The 24,181-nt window shown below is 45.1% G+C and overlaps 1 protein-coding gene across 2 annotated transcripts in view; it reads left to right on the plus strand.

Moving 5' to 3' along the window:
- The window catches only part of Prkcb (protein kinase C beta), a 346,051-nt gene that overhangs the window by 127,508 nt on the left and 194,362 nt on the right, over positions 1-24,181 (plus strand). For both annotated transcript variants that reach the window (XM_075972109.1, XM_075972108.1), the window contains exon 3: positions 10,390-10,472. In XM_075972109.1, the coding sequence (XP_075828224.1) occupies positions 10,390-10,472 (83 nt within the window). The remainder of the gene's footprint in view (positions 1-10,389; positions 10,473-24,181) is intronic.

A 24,181-nucleotide genomic window follows, 5' to 3' on the forward strand; every position in this document is an offset into this window, starting at 1 on the left:
TGCAGGTAGTTAAGACTCATTCGCGAAATGGCTTAGTGTTGACTCGTAACTTAGCCTCATCCTCCCAAATATGTTAGCGATCTCTAGATTGCTTTTGATACCTAATGCAATGGAAATCCTACACAGATAGTCGTTGTGGTGCATTACCAGAGAATAACGGCAGGAAACAAGTTTGTACAAGTTCAGGACAAGTGCAGGTTTTTCCTCCCAAATATTTTTGATAGTTGGCCGATGACATCGTCAGATATAGAAGCCTTGCATATGGAGGGCTGGCTGTACACATATAGACCTGCATATGGACTCACATATGCAGAGGATGTTTGAACCAGCTCTAGGGTTTATCTAAGGATTGCATAAGGAGCTGGAAAGAACAGTTTCCTCCGGAAACGACACAAAACAAGTGGATTCCGAATTGGCAGTGTTCGAATTTTTAAACCACAAGTGCGGTGCACTCTTTTCAAAGAAATACTGCTAAGTGCATATGGAGAACTTGCCAGGCAGGGCTCTGAGAGCCCTCTGAACTTAGATGGCTTGTCAGTGTGAGGGCAGCTTCCTGCCCCCACAGAAGCACATGCAGCAGCCAACGCCCACAGCCTCAGCTGCATCCTCTTGACTCAGCTAGGATGCTTGACTTCTGAGTGTGAAGGTAACCAAATGACTCATCCGCCATCATCCGTCCATTCATACTTTTAAACTTAAGCTCTGATATGATCCAGATACTCCTCTCACCGCCACGTGTGATATACATGGTCTTTCCATCCTATGATTGGGCTATGTCAGCTCCAGCAACATATATGCCTGAGGTGGAGATGCCTGAGGCAGACTAAGCAGCTAAGGCAGAGTCCATAAGCTGGCAGGATGCAAATCCATTAGAATGGCTTCCCTAAGCTCAGCAAAATCCTCTCTGGCGTCTGCATTCACGAACCCAGAGTCACCCTTGACGGCAGCCAAGTGTCCTTTGAAAATACTGGTATCCTTCAGTTTAGCCCAGGCTGGCAGTGTCCCAAGCTGACTTTATTTAGCCAGAAGGTCTGGCCTTTGCAAACATCTGAGCTTGCAAACTCCCGCACCAAGTTAGTAAAATGAGCAAAGCATCACCTGCCCCCCCTCCCCCGGGAGAGCAAGTGAATTGTCTTTGGGAAATACATTGTTTCTGTTCCAGTCTGGCCTGCAGTCTGCTGCCTAAAGGACAGCTCTTCTGCCTTCTATTTCATCGGTGGATCGCATGTGGTAGGCTCTCAGTATTGATATGTTGATAGAACAAATGCACACACTAGGGAATATATACAGCTTGTGATAAGATGTGGCAGTCATTGGCCTGGCAGGATGTGAGGCATCAGAGCAAGAGGAAAAAGGAGTTAAGCTGAATGGTACTTAGTAGCTACGCTATGGGTGGGAACCTGGCTAAGTACTTGTACTTTATTCTTGGCTGGTTCCGTCCACTAAGACTTGTACAGTAACAGCTGCGCCTTGAATTTGTATTTGCCCAATGCAAGAGCTTCTAGCCACGTGAGCTGTTAAGCACTAGATATGTAGCTAGCAAGAGTGACAAAAGGTTTTCAATTTTTGTTTGTGTAGCCTGCCTGTGGTTGGTTGCTGCCATGTTGGATGACACAGATTTAGACAGCAGGCAGCCAGTGGATGATCCGAGCAGGAAAGTGATAACCAAGGCTGGGTCATCAGAGGGCAAGTTTTCTCCAAGGGCGTAGGCTGTGTGGAGTGGGAGGAAGTGTGTGGGAACGTTACTGACAGTACTTGACTTTTACTAGGTAGTGACTGTGTCCACACACTGAGTCATGAGATGGACTCAGCGAAGCCTCAGAACAGCCCTGTTTTAAAATGTGTAATTATCGCCCATATTTTACACACCAGGCTATCGAGAAAGAGCAAGGTCAATGAGCACTTCCAAGGTCACAAAGCTGAGAAGTCATGGTACCTGGTCCAGGCAGCTTGGCTTTAGAGCTTCTACTCTGAACCCCCAACCCCAGTCTGGAAGAAAGTAAATGAGTCTCCCTTAAGAGCATATCCTACGCTGTCCCCTGCTGCGGCACAGTCACACATGACATCTCATTTAGATTTCTTGACAATTACGTGACATTGCAGTCCTATCTCTTCTGCAGTTGTGGAAACCGGCTCACGGAGATGAGCTATCAAGGCAGGCTGATGAACCTCTAGGGAGCCCAGCCAAGGCTTTATTACAAAAGCTGCATCCCCGAGTTACCGAGGGCAGCTAAGGTGGAGCCAGCGGGGAATGTGCAGGAGGAGCTGGGGTAAAAGATGTTAGGAAGGAAGGATCAGTGGGATTCAGCCAGCGACTGAATGGCGGGGGTGAGGAAGGCGGGGGAGGGTTGCTTCTGGAACAGAGAGCTGAATGACAAACAGGAGCCCGCCTGCACCATGCCAGTGGGGAGTGTGGGCTCCGGAGAGGGAAGAATGAGTTTCTAATACAAGTGTCACCAACTACTAGCTGAGTGACCTTGGGCAAAGGACCCTGTGAGTCTAAGCCTCGCCGGGGATAGAATGAAGCTCCTCCTACTCTTTCTTCTCAGGGCTGCCATGGGCTCAAGTTCAGATTATGTCATAGATATGAAAATCCTTTGTAGACTCAGGTTTGTGACAGCGTGTGAAAAATCAGTCTCTCATCCTCTCTTTCTCTTCCCTTCTCTCAGTCAGACATGTATCTTTCTATGTAGCCCAAGCTGACCTCAAACCAGAAATCCTCCTGTTTCCTGCACTGGGAGTCTAGGTATATACCGTCACACCTGGCTCTCGAGTCCTTCTTAATGCCAGCGATGCCAGGTACTAGGTGAATACGGACCAGACTGTTCCACTTCAGCCCTGGAGACAGAGGAACACTACTTATTTCATTCTAGGCTCTAGGTTCATCTCTAATATTGGAGGAAAGGGCAATCCTTCCCAAACAAAATCAAGATCCCTGAGTGGAGCAAAACCTGTGTGCTGACAGCTGCCGACAGCTGCCGACAGATGCCCCTTTCCGCTAAGCTCTTGGAACATGTGTTCTCGCGTGAGCTTATTAATGGTATTATAAGAGTGGGCATTATTATTATTTCCATTCTGGAAAAGGGAATTGAGGCTCAGAGAAGTACAAAAAGCATATTTATAGCCTTCAGCTTATGGGTGGCCAATTGGAAGTTCAAGCTGAGATCCACCCGGTTTCTGAGATATGAGCTATATCCCCTGCCAATGGTAGCCTTCCTACTTGAGGGCTGGCAAGCTTGGGACATCCTGAGAGAGGTGAGAGCCTAGGAAAGTATCAGGGTCTCTCTTCTTCTCTAACCACAACTAACGCAGCTAGCGTTAGAATTTCTACCTCACGTTAATAGCAAGTTTGGAACAAGAATGGACATCCAAGGATGCCAAGTTCATACCACTAACCCAGTGAGAATTAGGTGGAAGAGGAAGGTCAAAGTCAAAACAAAAAATATAATCGGAACCCCCAGTACCCACCTGTTCAAAGTATAATGGATGCCTTGTGGTACTTAGAACTGAGTGTTGGGAGTGGAGTAGAATTACAGTCTCGACACTTTCTGGGAGAGTTACCCCGCAGAGGTCCCTTGGAAGTGTCTCTGCTTTAGCCGCCTGGTGCTTATAGCATCAATCATATGTCTCTAGTATATTAGTTTCCTAAAGCCACTGCAACAAATTCAAAGAAATACAGGTCTCTAAAATGGCACGAAGTTAGTGTCTTACAGCTCTGGAGACCAAAAATGGATTTGTTAGGGACGAAAGTCAAGGTGTCAGCTGGCGGCTTTCCTCCTGAGAGACTGGAGGGGACGTTCTGTTCCTTGCCTTTTCCAACTGCTATGGACCCACATTCCTCAGGTCACGTCCCTTCCTGCAAGAACACCACACCAACCTCTGCTTCCACCGCCACGGCTCATCCTCCGCCTGGCCCTTCTGCCTCCCTCTTGGAAGGACTCTTGTGGTTCCATTGAGCCCCCTCCAATAAGTCAATGTCATTCCCCTTTGAAGGATCCTTAGCTTAATTGTATCTGCAAAGGCCATTTTTCCTGGTAAGGTGACAGTCACAGTTCTGAGGACCTTTTATGTACAAGCGAGGTGGGGAGAGGGATGGAGCCTGGCGTCCTTTCTCACTCCCCGCTGGAGCTAAGTTGCAAGTCTGTCCCCTTTACCCAGCTCCACGTATGTATTTCCTACCTTCCCCAGGCACCCTTATCACTCACCTAACCCAGAGGCACTTGTGTTTGGGAGCTCACCAGTAATCTACGCAGGTCTCTAGACTAGGGTTCAGAGGGTGCCAGGCTGCAGGTTTTCCCATCCCTGACAGCAAGGCGTAATTAAACACACTGTTACACTGTGAAGCATGCTGGGATTCTTGGCTTCCTCCAGCTACCTGTGTGGAAGTGGGACCTGGCACACTCAGCAGCTCTGTAAATGCCTCCTCTTGAAGAAAAGCTAGTCGGCCCCTGAATTTGCCAAACAGAAATGAGGGGGTGTTTATTTGTATCACCAAGGGATTTAGTTTGTTTCTTAAAATAGGCAGCCTTAGTCCTCTTTAAAAGCATGTTTTAGTTAATGGGGAATTTGATTTGCACAACTTTGCAGAAACAGAACCACTAAGCGGTGTTACCTGCACCACTGCTCTTCAGCTTCCAAAATCTGTCCCCAGCTGCTGGGGAGAGTGACTGGCGGCCAATTAGGTCTCTTGGCCTATTGGTTCCTCCTCATAGGGCTGGATTATTTATTTCTGTACTAATTGAGAGGCTGCCCAAAGAGACCTTACCCACGGTGAGATGTGGAAGAAACCCTGGGAGGCACTTCTACCACGATGTATTTATACTCCCTTCTCTTCCTGTGGCTCGTTCTTTTGTTCCTTCATGCACCAGACATTTATTTATTGTCTATCAGTTATGTGTTAATACTAGGAATTGCAGCAGGCACTCGAAAAGTTCGGGATGATGTGCTGTTGATTCCTGGAGCCCTGACAGAACAGATAAGGGTGGAGAAGGTCCTGACTCATGCTTTGGAAGTTTTGAAGGCTCTGGAACAGTGACTCTCAACCTGTCGTGACCCCCTTTAGGGTCAAACTACTCTTTCTCAGGGGTCATCTAAGACTATCAGAAAACACAGAGATTTACATTACAAAGTTACAGTTATGAAGTAGCTACAAAAATAATGTTATGGTTGGGCGTCAACACAACGTGAGGAGCTGTACTAAAAGGTTGCAGCATTCGGAAGGCTGAGAACCACTGCTCTAGAATAAAGTGACTACTTGAAAATGGGGAAAGAAACTTTCCTAATTCATTCTGGGTCAAGGAAGAAATTCAGATCATAATGATAGACCACTTAGCAACTTAATAATAACACTAAGTATAAAGCATAAATACAGCCAAAACTGTACTTAAAAGAAGACTTTGAGCCTGAAAAATCTTTCAATTTTTAATGAAGAAAAATGGGAGTAAATTACATGGATTGTCTATTCAAGCAGCTTTGGGAGCTGTACATGATAGGAGCTGGTATTTGGTGGTTATTTGAGGAGGTATCGATGGCCCAGTTCTGAGGGTGGCTAACACCACCACGATATGGGAACTGCTTACCTCACTGGCATCTTTCAGAGGGAAAACAGAAGCACTAGGAGACCAGACAATGTATGCAAACACTCTAGTTCCATATTGTTGATGCATACCTCGAACCCGGTCATGGGGGTACAGCATTCCTGCAGATGCTCACCCTGAACTCAGCCACGGGGGTCCAGAATTTCTGCAGATGCACACCCTGAACCCAGCCATGGGGGTCCAGAATTCCTTTGCCTAACTAGCAAGTAGTACAGTCACCAGGGAAAGCAGAGGCAGTACTCGTGGACGATCAGACCTATGCCCTTCTTTCTGAAGGCAGGACACTAACAGAAAATGCTCAGCCTAGTGGCACAGGCCTGTAACCCCAGCCACTTGGGAACTCAAGGCAGGAAGGCCCTGACCAGGTGACTCAGTGAAAACCTGTCTCAAAATAAAAAAGGGGTTAGGGAGACGGTTGAGTTGGTAAACGGTTGCTGCATCAGCCCGAGGACTTGAGTTCAGATCCCTGCACCCATGTGAAAGCCAGGCATAGCGACCCACATGTGTAACCCCAGCCCCGGGCTGTAGTGACAGGAGGGTCCCTGGAGCATGGTGAGCTAGCAGGTTCAGGGAGAAAGTCTGTCTTAAAAATTACTAAATAACTAAGTAACTAAGAACTAACTAACTAAGGTGGAGAGCTACGGAGGAAGATATTCAACACACGGGCAATTTCTAATGAAAACACAAACCAAAAGTCATTCTGAGGAGTCATGAAAAGCAACTTTGGTGATTGTGAGGAATGCTGGGAGGGAGGGAGGGAGGAAGGGAGGGAGGGAGGGAGGGAGGGAAGGAGGGAGAGGTGGTACTGGCTGGAAAGGATAACTATCAGCGCTTTATTTCCTGGTGTTCTGAAAGTTCTAGATGCAGAAATATGATAAGGAGGGGGAAGGGGCATATATGTGAGAAAGGAGGAAAGTAATACGATTTTCTAGCTAGGATTCCGAAGGCAACTAAAAACCCCAATCAATGATTATGAATTTTAGAAAGGCTGCAAAATCTGCACACTGGGATTGCATTACTCTCCTACATGGAAACAGCAAACAGTTGGAAAACACGACAAAAAATGCACATGGAAACAGGGATCCCTCAGATGGCCCCCTGTAAGATGCACATGGAAACAGGGACCCCTCAGATGGCCCACTGTAAGATGCACATGGAAACAGGGATCCCTCAGATGGCCCACTGTAAGATGCACATGGAAACAGGGATCCCTCAGATGGCCCACTGTAAGAACTGCATAGGGACGCAGATGGAGAAAATTAAAGGCTCCCTGGGAGATGAGAAATACGATTTTATTTTTTTAAAAAAAACAAGGAAGCAATCAATTCCAGGAGGAGTGACTTGCTCTTGTAAAAGTGTCAATTATCTTGAATTTTAATTTTGAAAACGTAAGGTCAGCTCAATGAAAGTCCCAATTATTTTGTTTTATTTTCTTTTTGGAGGACAGGGATTTAACTTGTTGTGGTTCCAATACAGTTCCCATTGGTATTTTAAAAACCTTGAGAAGCTGCTTCTGAAGTTCACTGGGAAGAAGAAACCCACAGCAACAGCTAAGACAACACTGAGAATGAGGATAATGAGGGAGGAGGCGCGGGGCTGGGACACAACGTGTTGTAAAGCTGCTGTAATTACCCCCCCCCCCCCCCCCTTCACCATACTTCACAACAGATCGGGGCAAAGCTGAAGGCCTGAAAGAAGCTCAGCATATATAATTATTGAACACTTATTAAACTTGGCACTGACAATTTATAGAGAAAGACAGAATTATTTAATCAAGGCTGCAGGACAACTGGGTACCTATGGTGGGGTCAGAGTCCCATTGCTTACTAGATTGCAAAAAAAAAATTACAGATGGATTAAAGAGCTTAAAGTAGAAATGGTATCAAATGCAGGTTTGAAAACATCCTTATGTGTGTGATTTGGGGAATGGAGAGAGTCCCCAATTGATTGTTTGTCCAAGCAAACTCAGAATGCTTTCTTCACACTAGCTTTCCTTACACTGCTTTGAAAGCTGTACGTGGTATTTTTGATCTTATTTCCTCCTTAATTGTTCATTTTTGTAATTGTTGGTATTTGCAGTGTTTATGCATGCTTTGCCACTGAGTGGCACTCCCAATCTTAATTCTTAAGCAAACGTATTGCTATGGTGTGTGTATGTGTGTGTGTGTGTGTGTGTGTATGTGTGTGTGTGTGTGTATGTGTGTGTGTGTGTATGTGTGTGTGTGTGTATGTGTGTGTGTGTGTATGTGTGTGTGTGTATGTGTGTGTGTGTGTGTGTATGTGTGTGTGTGTGTGTGTGTGTGCCACAGCATCTGTGTGAAGGTGACAGGAGTCCATTCTCTCCCACTGTGGGTTGCTGGGAGGAAGCTGAAGCGGTCAGGCCTCTCCAGCAGATGCTTGTATCCGCTGAGCCATCTTGCCAGCATCCCCCTCGTCATTGTTAACATACTTAAATTAGTCTTCTCTGCAGTTCATCCCCATCTTGCACACTCTCCTGGGGAACATAGGCTGCGGCACCCTCCGTGCTATAGCCCCTCCCATCCTGGGAATTTTGTAACTTCGCCTCTCTGTTGGTTTCTGTCTCTGTCTTCAAGGTTTTATTTTGTGGAAGAATCAAGCATGTATAAAAGAAGACAGATTGCCATTAAGTCCTCGTGGGTCTACCAGGCAGGCTTAATGATGAGTCATGATGAGCAAGTTTCTTTCTTTCTCTCTCGTTTTTTTCAATCTATCGCCCTCCTGAGCACACCAAATTACTTTGAGTTGAATTACTTTATCCATAAAGCTTTTAAGATGTAGCCCTCAAAGATAAGGATGCTGTTAATATAACCACCATGCCACTACCGTACTGAAGGTATTTATTCTCTAATATCAATAGGAATAATTGCCTAGTGTCATAAAAACCAAGTGAATAGATCCGTTTTTCTAATTGTCTTGGTGGATTTGTAATATTGCTGGTTTATTCAAATTAGGATTCAAATGACATATGCAGAATGCCTTTAGTCAAGATGTTTCTTTTATTTCTTTGGATATAAGTTTCTCCTCTTATTTTTCTCCTTGTGTTTTTTTTCTTCCCTTGTTTCTTACTTGCTGGAGACTCCATATTAATTTTTCGTGCAGCTGCCCGTGTTCTGGGGACTTGGAAGGGGGCGTAGTAACACCATCTAACACGTTCCTGGCATTTGTATTTTCTGTGAATTTGCAGTAGAACCCTTAAGGCTATCCCTGGACAAATGTTCATGGACACGTGTCCATCAGAGCACTGTTAGTAGCTACGGATGATGGGCCCACACCAGCACATCTCTATGAGTAGCTGGAAATTTCTTGCTTGTTTTGAATATGTGCTTTGCAAAGTCTCTGAGCTGGCCCCGAATGCAGTTTGCCCTCCAGGAACCCAGGAGTCTAGAGGATGTAGAAGATTTGAGCAACGAAACTGGAAAATGTCCATTTTATAATGTAGATACTAGCTGTCCCTTCCTCTAACCACTGTAGCCCTGAGATAGTGAAGCCGTATCACAGCTGCGTCGAGCTCACGTAATTTCAAATGTATGTTTATGTGGTTTTGGTTACAAATTACAAGCAGCATGGTGGCCTCATTGCTCTCTCTCTTCCACCTGACAATCCCTCCTTCTCCCCCTCCCATTTCCTTCACCTTCTGGTTCCTTCTCCTCCTCCTCATCCTTTCTCTTATTTTCTTCCTCCCTTCTTTCTCCTGTCCTCCCTTTCATCTTCCTCCTTCCTCTCCTACTGCCCCCTCCTCCTCTTTATCCCAGAGTTTCCAACACGCTAGGCAGGCTCTCTACTCCGAGCTCCAGCCCCAGCCTATAGCCTGTTTCTTCTCCTCCTACACTGACTCGACACTGATCTGGGGAAAGGAGCACGCCTCTGCCATTCTTGCTCACTGTTCCTCCACCCCCTTCCTGTTCTAATCATCACTCCAGGTAGGAGTCTAATGCTTAAAGACACATGTATCATGGACCTAAATATCAGCCATAACTACTTCATCTGGTACTTGATCTAAAACACAATATCCTATTTCCAAACCAATAAAACACCGGGCACTCTAAGTGATCGTTAAGGAGCTGTAGTTTGGGGTATCTGTTATTCTTTTTGTTTGTTTGCTTTTGTTTTTTTGAGACCGGGTTTCTCTGTGGCTTTGGAACCTGTCCTGAAACTAGCTCTTGTAGACCAGGCTGGCCTCGAACTCACAGAGATCCGCCTGCCTCTGCCTCCCGAGTGCTGGGATTAAAGGCGTGTGCCACCACTGCCCGGCTTATTCTTAGAACTCTAGTTAAATTAATTTTTTATTTGTATACAAGTGTGTGTGGTGTGTATGTGTGTATGTGTGCACACGCGCATGCAGAGGCCCAAACTTAACATATGATGTGTTCCTCAGTTGCTCTCTACTTTCTTTATGGGGGCCTCTCTCAGTTTGGAGCTAGTCAGTTCCAGCTAGTCTAGCTAGATAGCTGACAATGGGGATCCCCATCTCTGCTCCTGAGGGCTGCTAGGATTATAGGGAGGCACCTTGCATACCCAATGGGGGTCTGGGGATCAGACACCACTTTTCATAATTATGCATGCGCCAAGAACTTTACCCACTGAGCTGTTCCCCAAGCCCCCCTACCTAACTTAGACATCTAATGCCTCTGCAGGATGTCATACCAATGTAACCCAATGGAGGACATGAGGTAGAGCTGGTGTTATTTTGCATGATGTTGTCATGTGGAGCAACCTAATGGCTTCTTCTTCCCTTTCCCCTGTCCCCCTCCCTTCCCTCTCTCTTTTGCAGTCTGCTGCTTTGTCGTGCACAAGCGTTGCCATGAGTTTGTCACGTTCTCCTGCCCTGGTGCGGACAAGGGCCCAGCTTCTGACGTGAGTACCCAGTTGACGCCAACCCTTCCTGGTTTACAGCCGCTTCAGTAGGTTTGCTTTCCGTGGGTAAATGCGGAGAGGGAGTGTTGCTGGGCAGGAAAATGGGTAGGTCCCCACCAGGATCTTGGTTAGTGACTGCCTTGACCTTGGGGCCTGGAGCCCTGTGTGCATGGCTTAGGCATTAGTGCTCCCAGAAGAAGGCAACTTTTCAAGACGTTTTCTAGTTCTTTGTTGGGAGGTCTTAATGTCAGTGCCCATGAATTAGAAGACGGGGGGTTGATCCTGCTGTTATTCACCCCAAAGTATTAGCTGGGTGCAGCAGACCACAGGGTAACCCCACACCCAGAAAGCCGAGGGTTGTGAGCTGTAAGCCAGCCTGGGCTACACTGTGGTATCCTGTTTCAAAAAGAAGAGCAAAACAAACAAATAAGCAAAGTATGATTATGACTAGCTGGACAGGAGATGCTTGTAGGTAAAGCAGATGAATATTTTTCATTTAATCGCTATATGCTTTAGTTTGTACTGAGAAAACATATTTAGTAACAATTCCATACTTCTGGTATGGATCTAAAAATTCTTACCTAAGAAAAGTTATTTGGGTTAAATAAAGATAAAGTCAGCTTAAAGACAACATTAAGTCACGGACAAAATGAGTCTTATGAGGATAGGACTGTGATTTGGTGTGACTTTGTCTCAGGTTTGGGGCATTTATTGGTTTTCTACACAATAGTCTCACTCAGCCCTAGCTTCCTTCCTTCCTTCTGCCAGAGGCCACTGCTGGAGCTAGACGGTGAAAATGCCTGATACTTGCTTGCTAAGGTTGTCTGGTCACTGATAAATGAACTTACAGAACCTGAGGAGCAAGGGAGAGAGCTTCTAGAAAAATCCTTTCTTGTAAGAGAAATGCATACATCCCCATCCCTTCTTTTGCCCTTGTTGGACTTGTGAGTGTGTGTGTGTGTGTGTGTGTGTGTGTGTGTGTGAGAGAGAGAGAGAGAGAGAGAGAGAGAGAGAGAGAGAGAGAGAGAGATGCTTAGAGTTGTGGCAGGCTTTGGGGGCTAATGAAAGAGACATCTTGAGCATGGTACCTCAGAAGGGCTGAAGAAACCTGTTTTATTGACGATGATAAGAGATGGAATCCTTCTGTGTCTCCTCACCCTGGATCGGTGGTGAGGTAAGAAGTTTGCTGTTTGCAGTATGCCGCTCACACGCCCTAATTAATAGGGCTTTCCACCGCGCAGTTTCCCACTGCCCAGGAGTCAGCTAGCTTAGGGCTTTGTTTTTGTTTGTTTATCTTGGATTTTCCTAATTTGTCTTTGCTCCCACACCAATCTCGTTTCCCACCTAGAATTGATGGCTGACTGGGCTAGTTATGGTGGTGTACATCTTTCTTCCCAGCATTCAGAAGACAGAGGCAGGAGGATCTCTGCAAGTTCCAGGCCAGCCTGATTATATAATGAGTTCCAGAACAATCAGGGCTATACAGAGAGATCCTATCTTAAAAAAACAAAAAAAAAAAAAAAAAAACAAAAAACAAACACAAAAAAAAAATCAGGTGGTGGTATATGCCTTTAATCCCAGCACTCAGGAGGCAGAGGCAGGCAGATTTGCATTTGAGGCCAGCCTGGTGTACAGAGCAAATTCCAGGACAGTCATGGTTACATAAAGAAACCTTGTCTCAAAACAAAACACCCCAAACCAAAGCCAAAGAAAATAAAAAAACAAACAAATAAAACCCTAAATTTTGAGTTAGGCCATACTGGCACACACCTCTAATCCCATTACTTGGCAGAGGCAAGCGGATCTCTGAGTTTGAGATCAACCTGATCTACAGAGTGAATTCCAGGTCAGGGCTATGCAGAGAAACCCTGTCTTGGAAAAAGAAACAAAATAAAAAATAATTGGCGGCTGACCTCAGCTTTCCCCAAATAAGGAGGGGCTGCCTTCTGCCCCTCTACTCTTCAGCCAGTTAGATCTTGCTGCAGTTCAGGAGGTGGGTGTAGTGGGGGGTCAGGTGACGGCTGTTGCCATAGCAACAAGAACAGTCCAGTCTAGAGTTTCTGTTGCTGATCCATTGCTTGGGAAATGTGATCTTCGAGGCTGAAAACTCCAAGGAATAGGAGCCATCCAAAGTTCTTTCAGATCTGAGACAGAACGTTAGTTTATATAAAATTATATGAAAGGGAGAATTTTTAGCTTCTGTTATCGAAAAGCCCACGAGAAGATCTGACATGATAAGTCAAGCTGTTTCAGTGAAAGTCCTGGGAGTCTTCTTCTTCTTCATTTCTTGGATCAGCGTTCCTGTGTTTGATTCATTTTTAGGAAGTTTTCCTCCTCTGAGAACACAATGGTTTCTGTACCTTTCCTCTTGTATCAGCACTGCAACTCCAGCCACTAGATCACCATGGCCAGAAGCAGGGGCTATGCTGATCGGCAAGCTCTGAGCGTGTGCTGTGATGGTCTGAACGTTTGGTCTCTCCTCAGATTCATGTTGAAATTCTCACCCCCAAATGATGGTATTAGAGGCAAGACTTTTAGGAAGTGGTCAGGTCAAGAATGGGGAGTCTTCATGAATGAATGACATCCACGTCTTTAGAAAAAGGACCTGAGAGGTGTCTCATCCCCTCCACCATATGAGGTACACCAAGTGTCTTAGGGTTTCTATTGGTGTGAAGAGAGACTGTGTCCACAGCAACTCTTATCATCATAGTGGGACATGGCGGTGTGCAGGCAGACATGGTGCCGGAGAAGGAGCTGAGTGTCCTACGTCTTGACTTGCAGGCAAGAGAAAGTAAACTGAACACTGGGCAGTATCTTGAGCTTATATGAGACCTCGAAGCCCATCTCTACAGTGACACAGCTCCAACAAGACCACACTTTCTAACAGTGCTGCTGTCTTTGGGGGCCATTTTCTTTCAAACCACCACACCAAGACAATAGCAATGTAAACAGAAAAGGGCTCTCACCACACACTGGGTCTGCCACTCCCTTGAGCTTGGACTTCTTGGCTTCAAAAACCATAGGAAATGGTTTTGTAATTTAAAAGTCACCTGTTTTGGTTTGGTAGTCCAAACAGACTCACACAGGAAGTTTTGTGCCAAAGATGGTTCTAGACAAATAGTAGTTCAGGGATGATTTTGCCAAAGTGACTCTGGGATTTCTGGAGTCGAGGCAAGGTTCTCCAGATGTCTGTAAGGATTCTCGAACTCAGCTTCAGTGTATGCTGTTTCCCTGATGGCCAGGATCCTGGCACCAAGTGGCAATTAGAGTGATGTCATCCCCAGTTGCTCCTACTGACCCATCTGCAAACACGTGGGCTCCTTTCTCCAAGACGCTGTCCTCTGATAGCCTCGAAACACTGGCTCTTCTGGGAGAATTGCTTCCACCAGAGAAACACTAATGGCTCTATTTTGGGCTTCTTATGCCTCTGACAGGAGTAATGGAACTTGCTAGATTAAGGATGGGGTTTTTCCTGATGAGGGGAAAGGAAACGTGTGTCTGTAACCTAAGACTTCTCTTAGGGAACCACCATGACTTGTGGTTAAGGTCTACAGAAAACTCTAGTAACCCAAGCCAGACAGATTACATGGCCCAGACCCTTTAGGAATGAAGGTTTAGATCACTGTAGCAGGCAAAGAACCACCATCAGCCGAGGTACTTGCTTGACAGCAGAGGGAGCATAGAATGAGTAGAAGAGAGTTACAAGCAAGCACCACCTATACCCCTGCAGCCAGTTATAGAAATGAAGACTAATTATCATGTGTATTTTGTTATGAATTCAGTTTGTGTATGTATGCACCTGTATTAAACAAGTATCTGCTTTCTTTCTGCCCTTAGTCTTTGTCACTTAAGATTAGATGTGCCGACTTCAGGTCAGCACTTAAGTTGCTAATTCTACATATTAGTATTTAAATACAAGGTATCAAGAGAAGAGGAGTCAGTGCTCAGCGACTTTGCCCCATTCCCAAGAGAAGAGGTTAGTGTATTTGTGGTTAATTCAGATCTAATGGTATCATCAAGTGGACTATGACTTCGTTGTTCTTTATTTGGAAATTAAATATAATTCAAAGATGCAGATACCAAGTTCAGAAAGAATGAACTTACAATGGTTGATTTCTCAAGTATCAGCTTGCCTGGGTTAAGAGATGCCCCAAGAGCTGGTCAAACAATTTCTAGGTGGGTCTTTGAGGGGTTTTTCCTGAAGACCTTAGTGCTCAAGTCAGTAGATGGAGTAAGGCACATTGCCCTCATCTGTATGGTGGGTAGCATTCAGGCTGTTGAAGACCCAGGTAGAAGAAAAAGGCAGACAAAAGGCAAACTAGCTCTCTGTTTGAACTAGGGCATCTATATTTCTTCTGGCCCCTAGTATCAATGTTCTTAGGTCTGAGGTATTCAGGTTTGGACCAGAATGTATACCATGGCTTTTCTGCTTCTCTAGCCTTTGTACTTAGGTTTGGTAGAAATGAACTACTGGGCCTCCTAATTCTCCAGTTTGCAGATGGCAGATCATGAGATTTCCCAGCCTCCATTATCATGTGGGCTGATTCACATAACCAGACTTTATATCTGTAGCTACATCTTTCCTCTTGGCTCTGTTTCTTTAACACATGTACCTACTCCCAGAGATGAGAGCTTGTATTCTCATTCCCTGGTTAAAGAGTGGGGATGGATGGCCTCTTAGAGGAACCCTAGAGAATCATATTGTGTGCTGGTTAGAACTATAGACTATAGAACAGACTATAGATTCAGCCCTCTTAGACATAAGCCTGTATAACCTTGGGGTGGTTATTTTAGATCTCTTAAATTGTCCTACTGAAAAATGAGTAAAATGATAGCCCCTACCTTACAGCATTGTTATGAATGTCAAATGCATAATTATCCATGAAAACTCCTAAAACAGTATTTGATACCGGCTTTATATAGATGGTGATAATGTTGATGATGACAATGATGATGATGGCAATACTGACGAAGGTGACAGCAGTGACTACTTCAGTGCATGTGGGTGGGTAGCAAGAACAGACCGAGCAAGCCTAGAGAATGGACAGACTTTCTGTGGACCATCTGGCAGTCTTCCCTAGCAGTGTGAAGGCTTTGTAGGCAGCATAAGGAGCAACCCTTCTCTGTATGAATGGGGAAATGCGGCCATTCCTTGCTTTAGGCACAGGGAGAGCAGAGAGTGCTCCCCCAGTCTCCATGCATAGGATTTGGCAGCCTACCTGCAACGACTCTCTCTCTCTCTGGATGCTATTCCAAGAAGGTCTGTTGGCAGCAAGAATGATGAATTGGTCCAGACTCCTGAACTGACTTGACTCGGTTCATTGACCTTTTTTTCTGCCTGTGGTTGGAGACATGATTAAAGACCTGGACACACCTGCTTGTCCACCTGGATAGGCTGTCTTTGGCTGCTTCTGGTGCTCTTGCCGATCCAGGTGCCCCCCCCACGTGTGACCTTGAAGGACCAAGTATGCAGCAAGCTTATGAATCAGAAATGCTTGTTTTTGTCTAGGGAAAAAAATGATCAAGGTCCCATGCCATATTGTCTGCTCTTCGAAGCACCACCTGAACTGGCATATATTCTGGACATCATGACAGGTTTATATTGGTGTGACATTGCTCTATAGATGGAGTCACACCGTGATATACTAAGTCAAACACCATCCCAATGAATCTAGTTACTGATGCAACCGTTCAATGGCAATGAGACTAACAATATACACAGCACTCACCGTTGCAAGGCCTCAAAACATGGTGGAATTTGTAAATGATGTTTGCTCTTCCATAGGCCTCTTTCTCCTTCTTTTCCTAACATTGCAGATTTTTAAAAATTAATTTTAATTTGATTTATTTGTTTGTTTGTTTTTCGAGACAGGGTTTCTCTATAGCTTTGGAGCCTGTCCTGGAACTAGTTCTTGTAGGCCAAGCTGGCCTCGAACTCACAGAGATTCACCTGCCTCTGCCTCCCGAGTGCAGGGATTAAAGGTGTGTGCCACCAATGCCTTATACAAGATTTATTTTATTGTATTAATTTATTTTTGGCTTTTCAAGACAGGGTTTCTCTGTATAGCTCTGGCTGTCCTAGAACTTGCTCTATAGATCAGGCTGACCTTGAACTCACAGAGATCCACTTGCCTCTGCCTCCAGAGTGTTGGAATTGGCTTGATCATAGTCTTTCTCCTCCCTAAATTCCTCCCAGAACCTCCCTACCTCCTAACCCACCCAACTTCATATTCTTTCTCTCTCTCAGAAAGGAAAATCAAGACAAACAGACAAACTGAAAACAATAACGAATCAATGAGACAAAAAAAAAAATAACCGAACAAAATTTTGTCTCCTTCTCATTCTTGGTCTCATCAGATTGAAAACTGACCTCTCTCGGGCATCTTAGAGTTGGTTCTTTGGAGCGGCCATAGCATCACTTAGGGACAATGTTAGGTTACAAAGCACCAGAACAAGAAAGGGAGGAAATATCTTCGAGGGATGGGACTAGGGCAAGTCAAGTGAGCTGTTTGCCCTGACTGGGACCTTTATCTGTGCTTGCACATATGTGGTGGATTGGCTGGAGGCTGGATGCTTGGGGATGAGCCCACTCACATGCCTGGCAGGGAAGAGGCTGCTGGTCCAGGTGCCTTGGTTATCCTTCATGCGACCTCATCCTTCATTCTCTGGTTAGTTTTGGTTTGTTCATATGGTAGTTTCAGGGTTCCATGAACACCAAGAACACTTAAAGCCTGTTTGTTGTGTTTGCTAGTGTCCCATTAAACCAAGGTTGTCTCACGCTCAAGTCCAGATTCAAAAACCAGACGTGACTGTGTGATTAATCTGCGGCATGTCCTCTGTACTCAGGGAGCCACTCTAGGACAGAACTCTGGAGGCCATCAGTCTGTAACTTCAGAAGATCTGCAGGCTTCCTCGTGATTCAAAGAGGCATAGATGACTTCACTGAAAGAATGCACCCCACTCATTCCCTGTCCCCGGCTGATTTAGGCCTTGCTGGCTACAACTAAGCCAGGTGTCAGGCCACTGATTATGCTGGTGGTAGCTAAGAGTATGTACTTGGGATTCAGACATATCTGAATTTGGGGCCCGGCTTGACCCAGATTCTCATTATGAAAATTTGGGCATCAGCAATTAGCTCTGTACTTTAAAGGCCTGTGCTGAGACTAAATGGCACAACACACACGAGGTAATTGAAGCTTTTGGAAAAGAAGAACAAAGTCTTGAGGAATATCACAATGAGGTACAGACTTAACAAGCAGCGTTGGCCTAGCACATGAGGCCTTTTAAGTGACTTTCACTTGTATTTTAGCACCTCGTAACAGACAGGGCAGACACAGGACTCTCTGTGATAGTGTCCACACGGAAGTCACCGTGAAGCCCTGAGACTTGTGGCGATCTGCAGGCTTCTGGTGGATCAAGCCGACCAGATGATACCACAGCCCCTGAGGCCACCAAAGAGGCCAACATGAATGAGAAAGGCAGCTTCTGCACCAGTGTGACCCCTGGGAGGGCAAGTGGTATAGGAAGGACAAAAAAGAGCCAAGGAAAGCAACATTCCTCGATTTCCAGCTAGATCGCACTCCAGACCATAGAGCAAGTCCGCAGGGTGCTCCTCCAGGACACCGTAGCTTCTCTCAATACACTGTTAAAACAGAAGAGAGGGTGTGAAAGCCTAAAATAGCCAAGAAAAACTCCAGCACTGAAAAAAAAAAAGAAAGAAAATTTGGGCATGTCTTTCTACTTTCCTGTGCCGTGGTTTCTTTATATAAAACAGGATGTGAGTACCAACCACATGGGTTTATTATTGGGATACTTTTTAAATGTATCAAAAATGGAAAAGGGGCTAGCAAAGACAAGCGGCTTAACAGCACAAGCTTCAAAAGCCCTTGCTTGAAAGTGCTTCACACAGCCTGTGAGGAAGCCTTAGACACAGTAGCTGAGGGTCTTTCTATTGGTCCAGCTCCCTCCCTACTCTGAGGATGCCAAGAGTCCTCCACAGTCCCTGGTCTAGAGCATACCAGCATGATATAATTACCTTTCCATTTCTATCTTCATTATTTTATATAAAAGCTCAAATTCCGTGATGCAATGCTGGGAACTCAAGTCTTTGCGTCCAGGAAGCGCTGGTGTCAGATTCCAACTCTGCCACTTATTGCTCCTGTGACCTTGTTAAAATAATTCAATCCCTATAACCTTTAGTTCATATCTTTAAAATGGGAAGGATAATACCTAAATCCTTGGAGGTAGGTGTTGGGAGTATTCAATGAGAAAACTGCTTGGACCACACCTGAGATAGTATCTGACCCATAGCAACACTCAATAAATGGTTTTTAAATTATTATTAATATCTCGAGGTGTCTCCACTTCTCAGGAATGAATGCAGGCCACCCTCTGACCTGCCAAAGAATAATGGCTAATAAAAATAGCACTAAGTATTGAACGGGGGCCCTGGGCCAGGCAGTTCAGAAGTGGAAAAGCACTCCCTAGGTGGCTTGTCAATATTTTATAGTCTTAGAAGTAGTTTGTGATTTGAAAATGATGGAGCCTAACCCCTTTGCCCTAAGGATGACAATTCTAGGAATTCCTGATAAGGGGTTATTTAAGGATAGGTGCATCTATTTAGCTAGAATGACATTCATTGCATCAGTATTTATAGCGACTGAAATTTGGAAGTGACTCAAGCAACCACTGATGAATGCTTATATAAGAGAAATCTATCTCATCCTCATAATGGAATCCTGGGCAGCGATTATGTATCAGTGTCTGGGGCGACAGAACTGGTGTAGATCTTGGCGGATCCAGTTCTTATGCAAGTACATATGCCTTTCAGAATGAGTCAAGATGCATGCTTGAGGCTTATACATTATCATAGGAAATTATATTTTAATAAGAGCCAAGCTAATTAAATGTTGGTGTAGGAATATTATCATTATTTATCTCTTTTAAAGAACAGATAGTTAACTTTAGAAGTGTATGAAGCACCAAAAACATGAAAGTATTATATTTTTATAATATTTAAATTATCATTTATAACCTGGGTATAATGGTACATGCCTGTAATCCCAGCACTCAGAAGGCAGAGGCAGGTGGATGTTTGTGAGTTTAAGGCTAGTCTGGTCTACAAAATAAGTTCCAGATAAGGCTATTGACCAGAGAAACCCTGTCTCAAAAATTATATATATATATATATATATATATATATATATATATATATATATGTGTGTGTATATATATATATGAAGCAGTATTTGAGATATGCACTGTTTAATATTAGATATGCAATATTTAATACATACTATGCAGTTTTCTATATACATGAAAACCAGAGGCCACATTTCCTAAACATATTTTGGTGGTGACTGTTAACTCTGCTCACTGAGTTGAGCATAGTGAACAGTTTATTTCAGTTTCTGCATGTAGAACTCTGAAGGTCACTTGGGATTGTTCTGAGGCTGGCTCCTCCCATTTTGGTGGGGGTGATGCTATTTCACATCTAGCCTAAACTCAGGTTCCCAGTTCGATTCAGTCAAGACTAAACACCAGTAGAAGCTTGGGTGTATCAGAAGTACTGCAGAGAGACTTCTAGATGCTCCTGAGAGCCTCTGTCGTAGGGAGCCTGCTTAGTTCCCACACATGAGTATCTTCTGGTGTTCCTGGTAATATTCTGATTATCCATATGTCATGACCTCAATTCATGTGTGGCCCAAGAAAGGGAGAGAAGTCTTGACTTTGTTATGCTTGACCCCATCCATTATAGTGTGAGTGGCTTATCTTGTCCTATGTGATAGTGTCCAGTTTCCTGTACTCAAGAAAACAAGTTTTAAAAGCTGCTCTCCTCTGAAGGCCTGCATTGCTCTGCCTTACATAACAGCAAGTGGGGACATCTGTAGCTCGCCTCCAGCAAGGAAGCAACAACTAGGGCTGAGATTATCACCTCTTGACACCACCATCACCTGGACCAGAACAAGCATGAGGCTTTCTCAACAGGGGCCACATAGTTTAAACAGTACAGTGCCCTCTTCCCATTCTCTCCCTCCTCTCCAAATCATCTATTATTTATCGACATCAGAGAGAACACCATCTTGCTAGAATCACTTCCTATTTATATAACACTGCAGACTATAGCTTCTGTATTCACAGCCAAGATACTCAGTAACCATTTGTGCATCACCAAATGCCAAAAGGAGGCCTCAGAGGGCGGTGGTGGAGATGTCTGGAGGATTGTCCTGTCTAGGTCAAATATCCAAACGGCTGCCATATATCCGTGCTTTTCAGTAACTCTCGAGGGCAGAAGTTAGATCTGAGAACCAGCTGTGTAGGATAAAAAGGAAGCTCACACTAGTGAACCTGTCCCTGTATGATTAGGAACTCTCATCCCAGTGGAAGGACTGACTGCTGGGCATGCTCCACAGGCTGTATTTATGGCAGTTACACATTCTTACTGGTAGATAACTCCCGCTCTGAGAACAGAGGCAATGGGGGGAATCTGGGGCAAAGTCACCCTTTATCCAGGAAAGAACCAACTAACCGGCCCACAGCTTAATCTGTATGACACCTAGCTATTGTCTCATGGTTTTCTGTGAATTATAAGAAAGTTATGGACATGGTAGAGAGAAATTAGATTCTTTCTTTCCATGTTTGACCATGTTCTAAACGAATCCATTTTCATTTATAGATTTCTGTTTCCTAATTTCTTTTTAGGGCTGTGGTCCTAAACTTCGGCCACAGTTCTATCACTAGCTAGTGATCATGGGTTGCATCCAGTTGAAACTGCCTTTAGTTATCTGAAGTGAAATGAGTTCATTGGCCAGGAGCTAGTGACTTTCTGGGTGTTGAAAGAAAATTAGTGCAGCTGCATCAGCCGGATCTGAGTCTGACTCTTGTGTCATTTTGTCCCTAAATTCAAACTCCACAGGGAGCGAGACTGTTTAGTCAAGATGGCGGTCCCCAAACAGTCAGGGCTGGGCTTTGAAGAAGCCCCTCCAAGATGAGGAGCTGAGAAGGTTTTCAAACGGAATGGAGGGTCTGCTGTGGAAAAACAGAGGCAAGGTGTCAAACAGAACAAGGCATCACGTGCACACTCCAGTTTCTGGATACTGGGCTGGAGAGATGGCTCAGTGCTGAAGAGTACCTACTGCTCCAACAGAAGACCCAAGTTCAGTTCCCAGGACCCACACCAGGCAGCTCACAGCTACCTGGAGGTCCAGCTCCAGGGTATCGGATACCCTCTTCAGGCTTTTGTTCTCTGGACACACACAACACACACACACACACACACACACACACACACACACACACACACCTTTAAAAAGAAAACAATTTCTAAATGCTACTTTAAAAACTTATGTCCAGTGCCCAGGATTACCTGGGTGGTCTGATAAAAGCCCGAGAACTGTGTTTTTAAAATATTCTCAAGGAATTCTGATGGGTAGGTAGGCAATATAAGCAATATATATTCTGAGGCCAGAGTAGTTGGGCTTGTATTCCAGGTTTCTTCTAACATGAGCTAGCTGCATAACCTTTCACCTCCATTTCCTTTTCTGGAAAATGAAGAGAAGAGCTCTGGCCTCATAAGGTCCAGGTGGGGATTAACAGAGACTAACCAGGGTAAGGGCTTCCTGGACACCCTGTGCCTTGTGCATATTAAGTATGATCTCCACCACCGCGGCTCAGAAGACTTAGGTGGTGAGTGTGCAGCCTTATCTTGGGCATGCCACACATCCATTCTGCTTTCCACTAAAGAGAATCCCAGGGTCCTCTCCCATGGTGCACTTGGGAGTCAGACCTAATAAAATTAGGATTTGGGATGAATGCAGATTCTTTTTTGACAGTCCAGTGAACCCCACATGAACCTGCTCTCTGGGCTGTGGGCTGGCAGAATGGGCTCGCCAAGGTCAGCATGCAGCTGCCTGTCCCTCACTGCCACAAAGACAGAGCTTCGTGCTGTGGCGGCAGAAGCAGATCTATAGTGCTGAAGGGGCAGAGATGGGAAACCAGCTGTTTTTGCTGCTCTCATAGAGTAAGCCCTAGCTTATGAATGAATGAGTTCAGCTTCTACTGGTCAGGGTGGGGTTGAGGATAGAGTAGGACTTGTCTCGTTGTTTGATGAGACAAATTCCCAGAAGCCTCTTGCCTCCGAGCCTGCTAGCCCAGGGAAGAGAGGAAGGAGAAGTGAAAACGCAGATGACTCTGGAACAGGCACTGGACTCTGGAGTCAGGAGATATTCTTTCTAATCTTTCTGTCTTTGACCTTGTGTGATGCCAGGGTCTCCCTCACCTTAAGTGGTCTAGGATTCTATTATTTAAAAAATTAGGGGCTGGGAGATGACTCCATGGGTAAGTGTGCTTGCTGGGTTTGGACCACCAGCATGCATGTAAAATCAGGGCATGTTTGGTCTGTGCATACCCTGTAACCCCAATGTTGTTGAGGGGTACAGACAGGAGGATCACTGGGGCTTGCTAATCAGCCAGCCTGGCAGAGAAAAAATGTCAAGCTACAGGTTCAGTGAGAGACCCCATCTTAAAGGCATAAGGCAGAATGTGGTGAAGCAAGACACCTGGGGACTATCTTTGACCTTTACTCAGACAGGCAAGGGCACATACACTCATAGCACACGCGCGCGCGCGCACACACACACACACACACACACACACACCAGAGCCGGAATTCATTGATATAATTCTGCTCTAAGCATGTCACACTCCATAACTCTTCATTTTTCATGATACATTAGGAAACAGATTCTCATTGTTAACACCCCACATTTCACACAGGAGGAATTGGAGGTATTCAGGCTTGCCAAGGGCTTTATCTAGAGACACGTGACAGTGAGCAAGCTCACACTCAAGCCCAGGCCATCTCACCCTCAGCCCCATCTTCCTATCCAGCATCTTACAGTGTCTTGTAGTCTTGGACAAACCTGACTGAAGCAGCAGCCATTCTTTGCTTTCCATGTGTCCTGCCAGGACTTGGTGACCCACAGTCCAAGGCCCATTGGGTCCAGATACACTTGGCACCTCTCACTGCTGGACCAACAAGATTCCTTCTCTGAGTAATTTAGAATCTGGACTCAGAACTGCTGGCCAGCCCCACATTTCTGAAAGCTGTTTATTATATGTGAAAAGTAGCAGGCTCGATGGATTTCCACATCGAGAACTTTCCTTTGTCATCACGCACGCCTCTTATGCTTCCTCTGGTCCCTGCACCTCCAACCCCATCCATCAAGTTAACCACTACTCAGGCAACCAGCAGTTTGCCTGTTCTCCCCTCAGGCGGCTATTTTATTTTGCAAAGAACATTTCGTAGATTGAGCCTCTTACTAAAGCTGAAGTGTACAAGGTATTAGTATTGACTGTGGGTCCCCTGTTGTGAAGCAGGCCTCCAGAGCTTGTTCAGCTGGTGTGGCTGCCACTTGATGCCTATTGATTAGTAGCTACTCATTTCTCTCGCAGCGTCTAGCAACCAGGCTTGTACTCTTTGATACTATGCATTTGACTGTTGCAGAGACTTCATAGAGTGTTTGTCCTCCAGTGGTTGGCTTATTTCACTTAGCATGGTGTCTTCAAGGTTCACTTATGTTATATCATATTGCAGAATTTCCTTCTCTTTTAGGGCTGAGAAGGATTTTAGTGTATGGGCCTACCACAGTTTCTTTATCCGTTCATTCACCAAGGGACACTGATGTTTTTCTGCATCTTGACTATTGTGG

This window comes from Microtus pennsylvanicus, chromosome 5, assembly GCF_037038515.1.
Source record: "Microtus pennsylvanicus isolate mMicPen1 chromosome 5, mMicPen1.hap1, whole genome shotgun sequence".
In the NCBI taxonomy this organism is placed as follows: domain Eukaryota; kingdom Metazoa; phylum Chordata; class Mammalia; order Rodentia; family Cricetidae; genus Microtus; species Microtus pennsylvanicus.